This window comes from Sturnira hondurensis, unplaced genomic scaffold (genome assembly GCF_014824575.4).
Source record: "Sturnira hondurensis isolate 20B ecotype Veracruz unplaced genomic scaffold, ASM1482457v3 Scaffold0002840, whole genome shotgun sequence".
Classification (NCBI taxonomy): Eukaryota; Metazoa; Chordata; class Mammalia; order Chiroptera; family Phyllostomidae; genus Sturnira; species Sturnira hondurensis.
In genome coordinates, this window is record NW_028075471.1 from 1,006,348 (window position 1) to 1,020,951 (window position 14,604).

At 48.1% G+C, this 14,604-nt stretch overlaps 1 protein-coding gene across 2 annotated transcripts in view; it reads left to right on the top strand.

The window, feature by feature from the left end:
- Positions 1 to 780: 780 nt before the first annotated feature.
- CACNA2D3 (calcium voltage-gated channel auxiliary subunit alpha2delta 3) overlaps positions 781 to 14,604 on the top strand; it is an 861,794-nt gene continuing 847,970 nt past the window's right edge. For both annotated transcript variants that reach the window (XM_037040694.1, XM_037040695.1), the window contains exons 1-2: positions 781 to 1,063; positions 1,739 to 1,820. In XM_037040694.1, coding sequence (XP_036896589.1) covers positions 942 to 1,063; positions 1,739 to 1,820 — 204 coding nt within the window. In that variant the 5' untranslated portion in view covers positions 781 to 941. The remainder of the gene's footprint in view (positions 1,064 to 1,738; positions 1,821 to 14,604) is intronic.

Genomic DNA, 14,604 nt, shown 5'->3' on the forward strand with positions numbered 1-14,604 from the left:
TCGGGAGCGCCTGGGCGGCCCTGCTGTGGGCCCACGGCGGGGGACCCCGCGCCCACGTGCCCGCGCCGCCCTCCGCGCCTTCTCTGCTCCGGCGCAGCTGCCGGAGGAGCCTCCGCGGGCGGCCTCACCGCGGTGCTCTCGCCAGAACCCGCTGAGCCCAGGGCCATCCACACCCGACTACCCCCGCCTGTGGCCCCGGCATCCGCGACGAGCCTCGGCTCCTTCTTCAGACTTTTGCCTCTTCACTCGCTCTTCCTTCTCTAAAACTGCGCGTCGTGGGTGGGTGGGGGGTTGCGCTACCTTTAGGAAGCGGCAGCACCGGACCCCCAGCTCCTGACCCGAACTGGGCACGCGGCGCTGGCCAGGAGCTGTCGTTGGCAAAGTGCGGGGCGCTGCGTCCGGCCCTCGGCCTGCCTCCTGCGCCCCCACCCCCACCCCACCCCACCCCGGGTTTCGTTCGCCAGGGCCAGGGGACGGCCCGGGGCCAGCCCTAGAGTCGCGCCCGCGGTGGCGGACTGCGGAGTTGTAAAGAACTCGGTGGCCGCAGTGGGCCGGGAGGGGCAGGGCGCGCTCCGTCGCGGCCAAGGACACTGGAGTTTTCGAGTCCCCGCCCGCGCGGCGCCTCCCACCCTCCCGCCGCGGCTGCCGGACTCCCCGGGGCCGCCGAGGCGGGGCCGGGCGGCCGCTGCTGCTGTAAGAGGCGCGTTTCCCTCCCTCCTCCCCGCCTGCCTCCCTCCCCACCTCCCTTCCCTCCCTCCTCTCCGCCCTCTTCCCCCCAACCCTACACGCTCCCTCCTCTGCTCCGCAAGTGAGCCGGGCGCGCGAGAGGCAGGCGGGGCGGCGCGGAGTAGGCAGTCCAGCGCGCTCGCCCACCGCCGGATCAGCGCAGCTCTCTGCGGCCGCTTTAGTCGTTGCCGCCGACGCGTCGGAGGGAGCCGAGCATGGCCGGGCCGGGCTCGCAGCGCCGCGCGTCCCGGGGGGCCTCGGCGCTCCTCGCCGCGGCGCTTCTTTACGCCGCGCTGGGGGCCGTGGTGCGCTCGGAGCAGCAGATTCCACTCTCTGTGTAAGTGCGGGCTCCTGCACCGCCCGGGGAGGGAACCGGCCGCCGCGACCCACTGTGCCCAACCAAGTTTGGGCGCCTGCAGGTGCGGCTGGGCAGGACCTGAGGCGGGCGTCGGCCTCGCCTCTAGCACCTGCCTTCCATGAGCGGAGCAGGAGCGCGAGGCCCGGGTGGGATCCTCTAGCCCCCACTCTCTGGTTGGCGAGTGAGACCGGGAGAGGCTCACCTCCAGCGACAGCACCAACTTTGAAGCCTGTTTACCGAACCCAACTTCCACGGGCCGTTTATTTACCCTCATCTTTGCCATCTTCACTTTTTGGGGAAGGGGGCGCGGGTGGATTTTTCCCATTACTATTTGCCAGGTGATACGCATTTAGGGTGGGTAAGTTCTCCGGCAAATAGGTATTCAAATAAAACCCACTGCTCTTTTTAGAGAGCCTTGGAGACTTTGCGCATTCTGAACTATGTGACCCGCCCCCCCTCCACCATGCGCGGCCCCCTCCCGTGCTGCGCTCTGCAGTTTGGTGCTGGCAGTTTCTGTCAAGGCGCTTTTTATTTCATTTCCCCCCTCCAATGTGTATCGCCAGGCTCCTTCAGCCACAGCCCATGTGTGCGTTTGCGTGCGTGCTGACTGTGACACGGGTGTCAAATTTGTTTCTGTGCCCTTTCCCCCTGTAGGGTGAAGCTCTGGGCCTCGGCTTTTGGTGGGGAGATAAAATCCATTGCTGCTAAGTACTCCGGCTCCCAGCTCCTGCAAAAGGTAAGGTTTCGGTGGTGGCAGGAAGCGAGGATTTTTCCGGCACAGAAAATGGAGGCAGTTTTAGTTTTCCAAACAAATGTGAACCCCAAGCAGCATCAGTTAGCAGAGGTGTCCCTGATCCCCCGGTTTCTTGGCACTGTGCTGTGCAGCGACTTCTCCCTCCAGCCGGTTATTTTTAGATGACACTTGATTCTAAACACAAAGAAAAGCAGGATACTCACTGGCACTGTCCTGGCTGGGGCTCGGGAGCTGAGTGCTTCTGCACAGCTCTCCTCTCCGTGCCGGTGTTGCTGTTTCAGTGAGAGCAGGTGCTCGTCCGGCCGAAAAATGCTAACTTCATCCGAGGGGCAGGATCGGTGCCTACTTGATGATGTCTTTCAGCCGCCGGCCCGTGAGGCTGGGGCTCAGCGTCCTGGAGAAAGACACTGCACTATTGTGTGTCGTCCCTGCAGTTCTACAATCCTATTATTCCCCAATCAGCCAGACCCAGGGCTGGGATGCATTACATCATTACAGATAAGGGGAATGAATATGGTTATCTTTCCACTCAGCTGCACCGCCAGAGAATAACCTACGAGAGTCTTCCGCAAACTTAAGAAATTGTTCTGCTTCCATATAATCCTAGAGAGTAATGAGAATGGAAAATTGATTATTAGGCTTTTATCAGAAGCGGCATCAATTTTAATTCAAATAGACAGCATTATGCTTAAAATCACATTGTGAGATATATAGCCCTCTACCCTCCTCTCCAAGAAGAAAAGAAAAAAAAATGGTCTGGGAAGGAGAGATTAGAAGGGCTAAAAGAATTTCAAGGTAACAAATCAACCGGATTAATCCAAAGATCCTCTCAAAGATAGAAAACAAAATTGGCCTTGAGGGGATACTTCTCTGAAAATGGGTACAAACAGCTCAAATTGCTAAGTTAACTTTCAAGCATTTTAAAATGTGCTTTCTGGGCCAATGTAACATATGTGTTCTGCATGCTGCCTGGTAACCAAGTACGTATTTTATTTATGGCATTCCACTTCAGAGAGTAGCATTTTTTGGGATAGTATATGAAACAGTTTGTCACATGAAATTTAAATATCATAATAAAACATCAGTGCACAGTAGAATGTTATTCTGGTTTTAAAATTGCCAATAGCAATACCATACTCTTCAAAACTGCAATGATTGTTTGCTCAACTCCATTATTTGGGGAAGGAGTTCATTGAATTATAGGCAATTGATACAAATTTGAGGCTAGATGTACCCTTATGGACAATGATAATTTACGTACCAGGGAACCTCCTGTCGGTTCACAGGGCTTTCCTCTCTCACTAGTTAATATTCTTTTACCCTGGACCAGTCTGCACCCTGCTTTGGCATTTTGCCCATGTATCAGATGTTGTATGTAAAGAGTTCTGGACTACTGCTTTGTGTATTTTTCTTATGCCTTTAAAGAGAATATTTGTATAATTATAAAGAAATAGTTATCATCTGCATGTTGCAGTTTACTTAGAGCAACTCTGAAAGAATCCCTTCTGAGTCTGTGACTGTTTTCTTGGTTGTCTTACATATCTTCTATCTTACATTTTGTAGGAGCATATGAAATTTGTTTTTCCTTCTCTCTGAAGTTAACATGCACACACACACTGCATAAGGCCCCATCAACCATGTTATTGGCTGCTCTATAATAGCACATTGGAAACAGCTAAAATGCGTCTCATACCTTCTCATCAGCATCCTTTCTGATAGTGAATCCACAAGCCTAGCTTTGCTTTTGTTGTGTTTGCAGCTTGACAATTGTATAATTATTTCCAGCTGTTTATAGCTTTGTTGTCATTTCTTGCTGTTGCCTGGCATTTTTAAATTGATGTCAGGGAAGGTGAGGTGTTGCTTGGCATTAGGTTCCAGGGTAGGTGTCTGTTTTGGACTGCAGTCATCGCCGTGGAGTGCTGAGATCTCCATGGCTTTGGCTGGCTAGGTGAGGGCTTCCATGAATGATGGGCAGGGTGTGTTAGACAACTCGGGGAGCATTTCTGCAGTTATCTTTTGGCCATCTTATTCCATTGCCCCCAAATACAACTATTTTAAAAATTAGCATAGAACATTGATTTACAGAGTTCAGAGGGTGAATGAGAAAAGATCCAAGGTGCTTAGAGTGTGGGAGGCATAACATCATTTGGAAAAGCAAGGAGATGGTTGCCTTTCTCTTATTTTTTTTTCAAGTTTTCTGGCTATGTGCATGAGGAATTACTCCTGCAAATCAAAACTCTATGCAGCCTTCCATTACATCACTGCATCTTTAACAATGAAGATACTCTAAAAATTGCCTAGAAAACTTGGTTGAACAATCTGTTAACACTGTATTAAGGGGACTCAAAGGTGACGATCCTGTGTTGCATAGGAGACTGTTATTCCATTTTCAAAGCATGAACATTTAAACTTGAATTTCAGTTAAGTAAGGTACACGGTGTGCCACTGTATAATTTTATGTACTCTACGTAGTTTCTCTAATTGAAATTTCATGTTGTGATTGATGTAGTATGTTCATTTTTAGCATGGGAGTTTTGCAATTTTTGCGCTAAGGCAAAAACTTTACAAAGCAGTTATTCTGAATGTAAGTTAAATAATAATTGGCCGCCTATTTTAATGTGTTGGCAGACAGGGAAAACTGCCCTTTTGGTAACAGGTTCTTATGTAATTTAATTGAAAGTAGCAGTATTATCACTGACTTCATCAACATAAATACAAATACTTGATAATGTACCTCATTGTCCTGGCTTCAGAAAGAAGAATATTTAGTTCATAGTTTCTATGTTTAATATGGCTTTTGCTAATTTCCCTTATCATAATATATTAGGTATTCACTGCCAGATTTGTTTTTTTTTCTCCCTTTTGTCTTGGCTGAGTGCAGGAATAGCAACCTATTAATTCCTTACAAAGAGGATGTTTTTGATTTCATGCAATGCAGTAGTTCGTGTTTTAGTAAAGTCGTATGTTTTGGATAGAATGGAGGGACATGGGACTTGGGTGTTGGAGCTGGAGTCAGTCTGCAGAGGTGTGACAGCGTTTGCGGGACAGCGGGCCCTGGAAGGAAGGTGCTGGTGTGCTGCTGCCGCCTGCCTGGGTGCTGCCTTCCTCCGCGGCAGATACTGCAGGGGTTCCAGTCACTTTACCCTCTAATTAACTTTCTTCTTTGACCTCGTCATGCCAGGATTCAGCTGCCTCTGTCTTGCTTCATTTTCCCCAGAGAATGAGCTTTGTTTGGTTCTTTGGGGAAGGGGTAGCTTCATTCCCCCTGGATTCAGCGGGATCCAGTGAGAAGCTTTCTAGAAGGTCTGGTAACTTAGGTTATTAAACTCCTGGGCTCCACACCCCTAACATTCACATAAAAAGGCATTAAACTCATGCGATTCTCATTTTGTCCTCCTTAGGGACAATTTGGTAGGGGCTGGGTGTTTCAGTCTACTTTTAGTCTTGAATTCAGTGAATGCATGTTCATGGGAATGAAGGGTTCCAATTGCCATTTCCCAGAGCTGTGAGGATAAATACCCAGCAGAAATACAGGTAATGTGTGTCTCTGCCATTAATGCTAGAAAAGAATTGACATTTACCTTGGACGCCTCATGCAGCACTTCTTGGAATGCATAACCAGGGTTTTGTGTTACCAACTATTTATTGAGAGAGTGGCTTTAATACACGAACTTGATGTCTCTTTTGACAGGACAGAGTCAGTAAAGTAAAAGGTTGATTCTTTAAGCCATTTTGATAATTATGACTTTTCCTCAATATGGGAATCAATGGACTTTTGAATGATTGGATAGGAGTAGTCACTCGTCAGGAACTGGGTAGCAGTGCTGTGCTTCCCTTCGGAAGCCTGACGCCCTACGGATTGCTTTCATGGAGGAGGTGCTACTTAGCCAAGCATTTTTGTTGAATAAATACAGTTATTTGTCATCTTGCAAGATTAATGTGTTCGACCTGTGTTGCCGATGCTTTAAGTCATGGCACCACTTCAATGACTAGCCATTTCCCAGGCAGATTATTTTTTAAAGTCTTGAAATCTCGGAAATGACAGTTTTCAGTCTTTGAGGGCAGTTTATTGGTCTCATTAGCCCAATTGGCAGGACATTAGCAGGGCAGGGTGAGCCAGTTAGAATTCAGTTCAAGCATCTTCCCCATGCATACATCTAATTGCATGTGTAAACTGGTATATGGTCACTTGCTATTCAGACAAAGTTCTTTTTCTGTGGCTTTGCTCAGTTTGTAGCTGAGCCTCTTTTGCTCATTTGTTTTTCTTCGTCTCAAACACTTTTTTCCTGCCAGGTATATATCTGCCTTGCTTTTTCTCTCATTAGGAACTATATGGCCTCTGTCATTCAGATTTATACATGCTAGCCAGAATTAAGGGAAATGAAAATATAGGCATGGTTTTCTCGTTGGAGGCAAAATTCAGATTTTTATTCAAATGTGGTAATTAATTGTGGTCAATTACCATGGGGATATCAAACTGGTTCTATTTCCTAATTTACTTTATCTTATTTATTCTAATGCTAAGGTGCTTTTAGGCAAACGCATGAGTACCAAACCACCTAATAATTATGAAATCTGTCAGGCACAGGCAAGCACAGTCAGTACTTGGAGACGTAGCTGTGACAAAGACGTAGCTGTGCATTAGGATGAACAAAACCGTTGCCCCAAGCACCTGTGGCCCTGCCAGGTGTTTCACTGTCCTGCAGTTTGAAGCATGTATCCACGGAAGTGAGAATTTGGGGTTTTAGTCTTTTTGTCTTGTTCAGTGTTTGACTGATCCTCATGAGGTGTGTAGTGCTTCCGCTTATGTTTATCAGTGAATGGCTTGGTGTGTTGGGCTTACATATAGAAGTGTACTCTGTCACAGGGATCCTTTGCTTCAGGTCTGTCATTAATCCAGATTTACCACCACACGTGCACACAAGTGGGCTTTTTCTTCATCCAAGCCCACACCTCGGTGGCATTTGCTTCAGCGCCACCCCTCACCCCATCTTTTGCAGTCACGGTGCTTGTTGGAACAGGCTCCGGAGTTGAGAACTGCAGCAGAGACTTCCAGCAGATCGCGTGTTCCCTAGGACGCTATGTTGTCACTTGGAGGTTTGCTATGGATTAGACTGAGAAGAAAATGAAATCGATGTTGTAAATGCCAGTCTGTGAATTAGCATATGAGATCTCCCCCATGAACATAATGGCTTGTGTTTCATCTCTGGTGCCTGGAGTGATGCTTTTATGTGTTGTTGAATGGGGGGAGAAGTTCCTCACACCTGGCAACACGAACAGAATCTTCATTAGCCCTCTTTGGTCCATTGAAGTTAGCTTCTCCTTTGAGGAGCAGAAGAAATTTATTGTACAAATATAACTTTTTAAAAAATTCTCACCCAAGGATATGTTTATTGATTTGAGAGAGAGAGGAAGGAGATGGGAGAGAGCGGGGAGAGAGAGCTGGAAAGAGAGAAAGAGAAAGAGAGAGAGAAAAATAGTGATCGGTTGCCTCCCAAACACACCCTGACTGAGGATCGAGCTGGCAACCTAGGTGTGTGCCTGACTGGGGACCCAAACCGCAATCTTTTGGTGCGCAGGTCGACACTCCAATCAACTGAACCACCCAGCCTTGGCTACAAATACAACTTTGAAAAGGGTCCACTATGTTTTCAATCAATGGTAAACATTTCAATTTTTGATTTCTTTAACAATACTCACTGGGTACTCATTCCAAGGCAGTTTAAATAAGGCATTGCATTTATAAGGTGTTTTTATACACTGCATAGATTTCTGCTTACCCCAAATTAAGATTATGAAAGTAAGTCAGAAACCATACTATTCACAGGCATTTCAAGGCCAAACTGGAAAGGAGAGCATTATCTCTTGACGAGAAATAGATGGCTATTTCTTCACTATATGCACTTGATTTTGGAAAACAGCATCCTCCCAAGGTTAAAATAGCTGTTATCCATGTAAATGATCTGAACAGGCAAGTTGTGCAGGGCTGTGAATGGCTGTGGGTTCACGGAATAGACCTCTGGTTGTCCGTTTTATGTGAAGCAACTGCCCGTCGATACTCAGGGCTTGCACATGTCATTACCATTATACTTAACAAGTTTGTGTGTGCATGCGTATGCCAATAAAAACGGATGCTGCTCATCACAGAGTCTGCCAGATGCTGCCTGCTGACAGGGAAGACTGTTCTTGTCTGCTTATGCTGCTGGAGCGCGTGGCCTGAGGGAGTAAACCAGGTGCTAGGACAGAACCCAATGGCCCAGTCTACCCAGCGTGGATCTGTCCAGCGTCTGAGATTTTGTAGCTGGAAGCTGAGGATCTGCTCAGACCAGGCCCAGCAGGTACATAATTTGTAGTGCCCTGTGTGAAAGGAAAATATGGGACCCCTTGTTAAAAATTGTGAAGACTTTCAATATAACACACGAGCATTAGAGCAAGCACAGGGCGCACTGAGCCTGGGGAAAACCCGCTGTGGGAGAGGCTCTCCTCACTTTGGCTTTTTCCCCTTTGGCTGAGTTACTGGTCGTCTCAGGCTACTTTAAGGTTCCTGGCCACAGTTGGTCTAGGGGGCGTTCTTTGCCCTTCTTTGTTGTAATAGGTCAAGAGCTTGAAGTATTTTCAGAGATGCACATCTTTGGAGATTCAGTGTTGTTAAAGGTAAGGTCACTGGCCAAGAAACAGTGGCATCTGTCTTCTTATGTTTTCTTGTAGGCATTTCCTGAGTGGCCTTGGGCAAATCACTTAAATCATAAAAGTCAGGTAGCATTGACTTGGGAGTTCCTGCATCCAGGTACTATGATAAGTACTTTACGTGCGTCATCCCATTCAATCCCCTAACAACCTAGTGAGGCAGGAACTACTGACCACCTCCTTTTACGCATTTAGCAGCTGAGGCTCACAGAAGTTAAGCAGCCTCCCCAAAGTGACCAACTTGAGCTTCCCGTCTGTGCACCTGGACACGGTGCTATGGTCTCTCGTCTTTATGGGTTCTTCTTTGACCTCAGTTCCTGTTGGAAAAGAATATGAATAATACTGTCATTTCTCTACCTCACGGGTGTTTGGGAGGATTAAAAGAGATAACATCTGGGAAATTACTTCATAAACAATTAAGGCCTGGAATAACAGCTGAGAGGACACGGTTTGGAGTCAGAACTTGGATTTGAGTCCCAGATCTGCCATTTCCTAGCTGGGTCACCTTGTAGTAACATCTCTGAACCTGAACTATCAAATGTGAAAGGAGACCGATACCTTTTACCTTCTAGGCTGTGGTGAGGATTAGATAAAATATGCAGAGCATCTAGGACTGCTGGCACGTAAGAGCTTCACATCTGCGAGTTGTTCAGGTCATGATCGTTTGCACAACCTGAATACCGACTCTTCAGGTAACCTTCATTGAGCACCTGTGGGCCCTGGGGCCACACAGACACATGGACTGAGTTAACAAGTAATTGCACAGATGGGTGAGTGAGTGCTGGGTGCTGGCATGTAGGAAGGTGATCCCACCTGGCACCTTGTGGGAGCAAGTACTTAATACTTCAGAGGAGGAGGCGGCAGCAGTGGACACAGCCTCCGCCCAGATGTTAACTCTTCCTGTGGTCAGCTCCCTCCTTTCTGAGGGTTGGGGAGTCACCCAGAGGAAGCCTTCACCCAGAGTCTTCCTGTTATCTCCTCCCTGGTTTGTGCTGCTGTGTAGGCTGAGGAGTGACTATGTCTGCCCCCTGCCCAGAGGGAAAGCCCCAAAGCACCCAGCAGTGTCCCCCACTGTAAAAGCAACTTCGGAAGCCAGTGACAGCCCGCATCAAAGGCCTCCCAGGGCAGCATTCCAGGCCTTTCCTCCTCAGAGAATTCTTTTCACCAGGACTTAGGGAACACTGAACTTCTCCCAGCTGGCTCCTGGAGGGCAGTGGTGGAGGCCAGCCAGGGGACCAGACCTCTCTGGGGCACGCTGGTCTTCCCTCCAGTCAGGGTGCAGGGGGGTGTAGCAGTGCGTGGGGACCGCGGTCCGTCATTAGGAGGCACTGGAGGGTACCCCATGTTCCGTGACTGTCCCCACTGGCTCTGCCCACCTCCTTTTCAGAGCCTCCGTAACGTGTTTTGTTGTGCTTCGTCCTTTGAGCGTCTGCAGTCCTCTGCTGATCTCCTTAGAGGTTTTGAGTGAGTGATGCTTGCCACCCTCTTTTGTGTAAACCCAGGAACCAGCATGTTGAAATCATGAGGGAGATGCTGTTGTAGTCGTGTAACTTTTAAAAATTGTTACTGCATCAGCCATAATAATGAGCCCTGAAAGTCTGTGAGAAGTCAGTGATGAAAGTAAACACAGTCCCACTTGGGCCTCAGAGTTCAGACACCATTTTGACCTTGGTTTGCTCATCAATAAAATACAGCTGATAAGGAAAGTCCCTGTGTCCAGGGGCTCTGGGAGGATAAAATGACAGAGCAAGAAGTTGTTTAGAATGGTTTGTGGCACACGGGATGCTGTAGTTCGCTGGCTAGTCTCTCCTTTATAATCTCATTTCATTACTAATGAGGAGCAAGAGGGATGCCTGGAATTGTAGTCACTTTGACCCCACGGTGAGTTCCTCAAGTTAAGGCGATCCGTGTCACATACATTCAATGTGATGGGTGTGATAGCAAACGATAACATTTATTATGTTCCTGAGGAGGTGAATTGTTTTTTGCTCCCCCCCCCCAAATTTCCTCATTCTGCCCCTCATACAGTAAAGATGTGCAGTTTGGGGATTCACGTTTGTTTTTGCTATAACGTTGTGTTATAATTTGTAAAGCAAGGGGAGAGTCAGAAACACCAGGCAGGCTTCTGGCTCTGTGTCCCTGTGCCATCCATAATGCCTTTTCCATTGCACTGTGTTGAGGCAGAGGCGGAAAAATATTGTAAGAAAGAACAATAGATGTGGAAGGCAATAAATCCATTGGACACAGATAGTCTTTGGCCACGAGTCATAACATATAGCTTTCCTCCTAGCTTCCTACCCATTTCCATTATCAGTGAAATTTCCATGACCGCAACGTGATCGAATCATGTACAAACAGATCAGAGGGCACAGGTTTTTGTCCCACTTGACCATACGTGGTATTTGACTTCTGGGGTGGTAATGCCGGAGTTTGCATACTCTTTCTTGGCTCTGAGCTGGGCTTCTGTCAGGACATTGTGTTTTTGCACATTGGCACAGAGGCACACTTTGAAGGAATCACTATCAGGCAATCATTAAAAGATGCATAGAGGTGTGTGTGCGTGCACAAGTGCACTTGTGTGGTGGGTGTTTTAATATGTGTGGGCTGTTTGTTGACAAAAACTGGAAACTCCTTTAAAATCCCAGGGTCTATGTCCAAGTTTAGAAGTTTCAGAACATCAGGAGTCATTTGGTCACCCTGAAATAAGACATAATCCTCTCAAGGAAAGGGGTCATCGCTCACTAATCTTTTCAAAAAAGCCAATGATACGCATTTCCCAGAACAGAAATTTCAGAATTACAGACTCATGCTAATTTTTGTACTTAAAGAGCAAGATTTTCAGGGATTTTTTTTTCATGAACAAATGCCCTATGAGTGATGTGAAAGATATATAGAGTTAGAGAGAAACCAGAGGATTATTGACTTTAAAGGTCTTTAAAAATAGGAGGTTGGTCTTGGGAGGACAGAACTGTGGGGAGGTGAGTCTGGATCTGAGCCAGACTAGTCTGGGTTTGAAACCAATGCTACTTCTGACTAGTCATCTGACCCTGGCAAGTTAGTCACTGAACCTCAGTGTTCTTACCTGTCCAATGGGCACAGTGGTATTAACTTCTAGGGTAGAGTTGAGAAGTCTGACTGGGAAGATGCACACAGGGTACTTAGCCAAAAGTGGCTTCTAGGAAGTGTTCAGAAGAGATGGGCTGTTGTTGCTATGATTATTATTCCGCAGTAGCTGCTCCCACAGACCGTGACGTGTTGCCACTGAAGAGAGCAGTTTGTCCACCTGAGGGAGAGTGAGTAGGCCATCCGGGGACTTTGCTTAGAAACCTCCTCTAAAGCTGCCCAGAACAGAGCCACGGAAGTGCTTTGTAGGCAGTATTCCTAATAATGATGCAGGTGCTTTATTTTTTTGTGCCACGTGCTTTATTTGTACTGTTTCATTTAATTCCTCACAGCTACTTCTGAGGTTGGTTCTATCGTTATATCCATTTTAGATGTGCAGAAATGAAGATAGAGAATGTGACTTTGCTCACAGCCACCCAGCTCCAGGCAGCAAAGACAGGTTTGGAGCCTGAGCCACATGAATGCTGGTCAGGGGCCTGCGCTGGGCTGGGATCCGAGGAAGAGCATCTGGGTTCCCTAGAGCCAGCCGTTGCCCCTGCTTTCCTGGTAGCCTGGTGTTGGCTCACTGGGGCTGTGGTTGGAAACTTCCTTCTGCTCTGATTCTTTCTCTAACTGAACTCTTAGTCTTGTTTGGGCACACTGTCATTGCTTTCTTAATACAGAATTAAAAGGGGCAACAGCTGGACTGAGGGGAAGGCCCAGTAAGCCCCCTGGCTTTTTATAGCTCCCTATTTTATTATAATAAAGTTATGCTGCTGATCTTGTGGTTTCCTTGTGGGTCAGCTCATTGGGTCTGGCTCTTATGAAGCCTTTTTGAGAATCTCATGGAATTCAGTTGAATTTCCTCTTGTATATTCTCCTTTATGATAGTGGGCAGTAGTATGGAAGAGCTCTTGGGACCCTGGGACGAGACAGATTTGGCTTTAAGATCAAGCGTGGCCTTTGTTGAACCAGGCCTCAGGTGGTTCATCTGTCAAATAGAGTCATGGTAAAGATTCACTTTGTTGACATGTAAGAGTCTTAGCACGGAACTGGACGTCTGGGAGGTGCCTAGTAAATTTTAATCCCTTGGCCTTTGTTATCCCCATTCTTTTTGTGTGTGTGTGTGTGTCCTGGATGTTTGATGATGCTTATTTTTCTTTTCCCCTCAGGGAAGCCAGTTCTGTTTTTCTGCATGATTGACAGCTAGCTTGAAGGCCACCGCCCTTGGACTTAACAGGGTCAGTTTTAGTTTGTGTGGAATGAATCGGGCAGATCCATCCCTGCCCTTGGCAGGTCTGGGGATGTGCGATAGGCTGAGGACCCCTAATCTTTTCCGATGAGGAGGTATTGAGAAGGAGGCAGGTAACCTAGAACCTTAAATTCCCCGGGGGCAGGCTTGATCTTTCAAAGAGGAGAGGGTCTTCCTTTGGCCCTTAGCACAGAGCTGTCTCTGGGGTGGGTTTCAGGGGTTGTTGTGGAATGCATGAATGTACAGATGAACACAGGTGGGGCCGAGGGGAGTCTTTTCCTGGTGTTCACATGCTGGTGATGAGAATAAGGATGCTGCTGAGCGTGGGGCAAGACCTAGGTCCTTCACATCCCTTTCTTCATTTATTCTCAAAAACTGGGTTTTATGAGTCCCTAGCATCAGGCATGGATGCTGCAAAAAGGTCAGAGACTGCCTCCCAGCTATAGCACTTGAGCTCTGAAGCCCCGCAGGCAGATCCCGCTCCCACAGCCCTCTGGGTGCCGGCAGGGACAGCCGGACAGCCTAGCCAGCTGGTCCCAGCTGGCAACCCCCTCTGTCCCCTGGGAGCATCCCAGTCTATCTCACTCGGCACCCTGAAAACACGACCAAGTCTCCCCCAGAAGCCTCCCAGCAGGGCTTTGGGGTCCTGGTGCCTCTGCAGTGCCAAGCCCTGCAGCTGCCGCGGAGCACCGCAGTGCTGGGCGGGTGCACGGGGAGCACCAAGCGAGACTGATGGGGCCGCGCAGCCGCCACCACCAACCTGGGGGAGGCAACTCGGCACAGGCAATTAGGAAGCTGCTGCAGCTGATTCCATGGATCGCTCCAAAGCCACGTTCCCAGTGACATGAGAGAGAAATGTGGGTTTTTATTTCTACCCGCTTTACCTTTTTGTTGGGCGGTTACTGTTCCCTGGCTTTCTCTGAGGCCCTGCCCAGGTCAAGATGTTGCATGGTGCTTGCTGAGAATGATTTCACCTTCTCAGTGCCGCTTCCTTGTATTTTATGTTATTTATTTATTTGTTTATTTTTTGTACCACTGAGACTGGGTTCCTGAGTCTGTGCACTACAGGCAGTTGGAGCTGCTGCTTCGTCTGTTGCTCGTACCTGCAGCATCCACAGAGCAGCGCTACCATTCCCGGGTGACATCCTGGCTACACCCTGTGTGGCTCTGTCTGACTGCTCCGTGTAGGAGGGGACCTTGTGAGAGGCCATAAATCGAGTTTGGATTATTTGCATTTGCATTTGTGTCCTGCAGGAGCAATTGCCCTCTCTCTCTTCCCCAAGCCCCGTCCTGGGATCTGCCTAAAGCCTGCACTAAGCACAGCCCCTCTGAGATGAGGGTGAGCAGCTGGCTGAGAAGTGGTAATTAAATTATATGGATTTAATGGGGGTCGGTTCTGCCAAAAGATGTTTAGCTCCAGCCCCCATTCCTCCTAGTATCAGACCTAACAAAGTATTGCATTTTGAGGCTTTTGGAGGATTCTTACATTGAGCTTCTCCGTGGGACATTAATCTGTAGGGGCTGAGAGGCTCCCAGGTTGAATTTTGCTGAGTATCTTGTGTCCGATCTCACACCTGGAATTTTCCATGTAATCTCACAGTGACCAGGATCCTATGCCCACCTTCTGCCTTCCTGATGGGCCTGACTGCTCACTCAGAAGGGGATGAGAGGACCCCTAGGCTTGAGAAGGTCCTCCTGAGAACCAGCCTTTCCACCTGTGGGTGC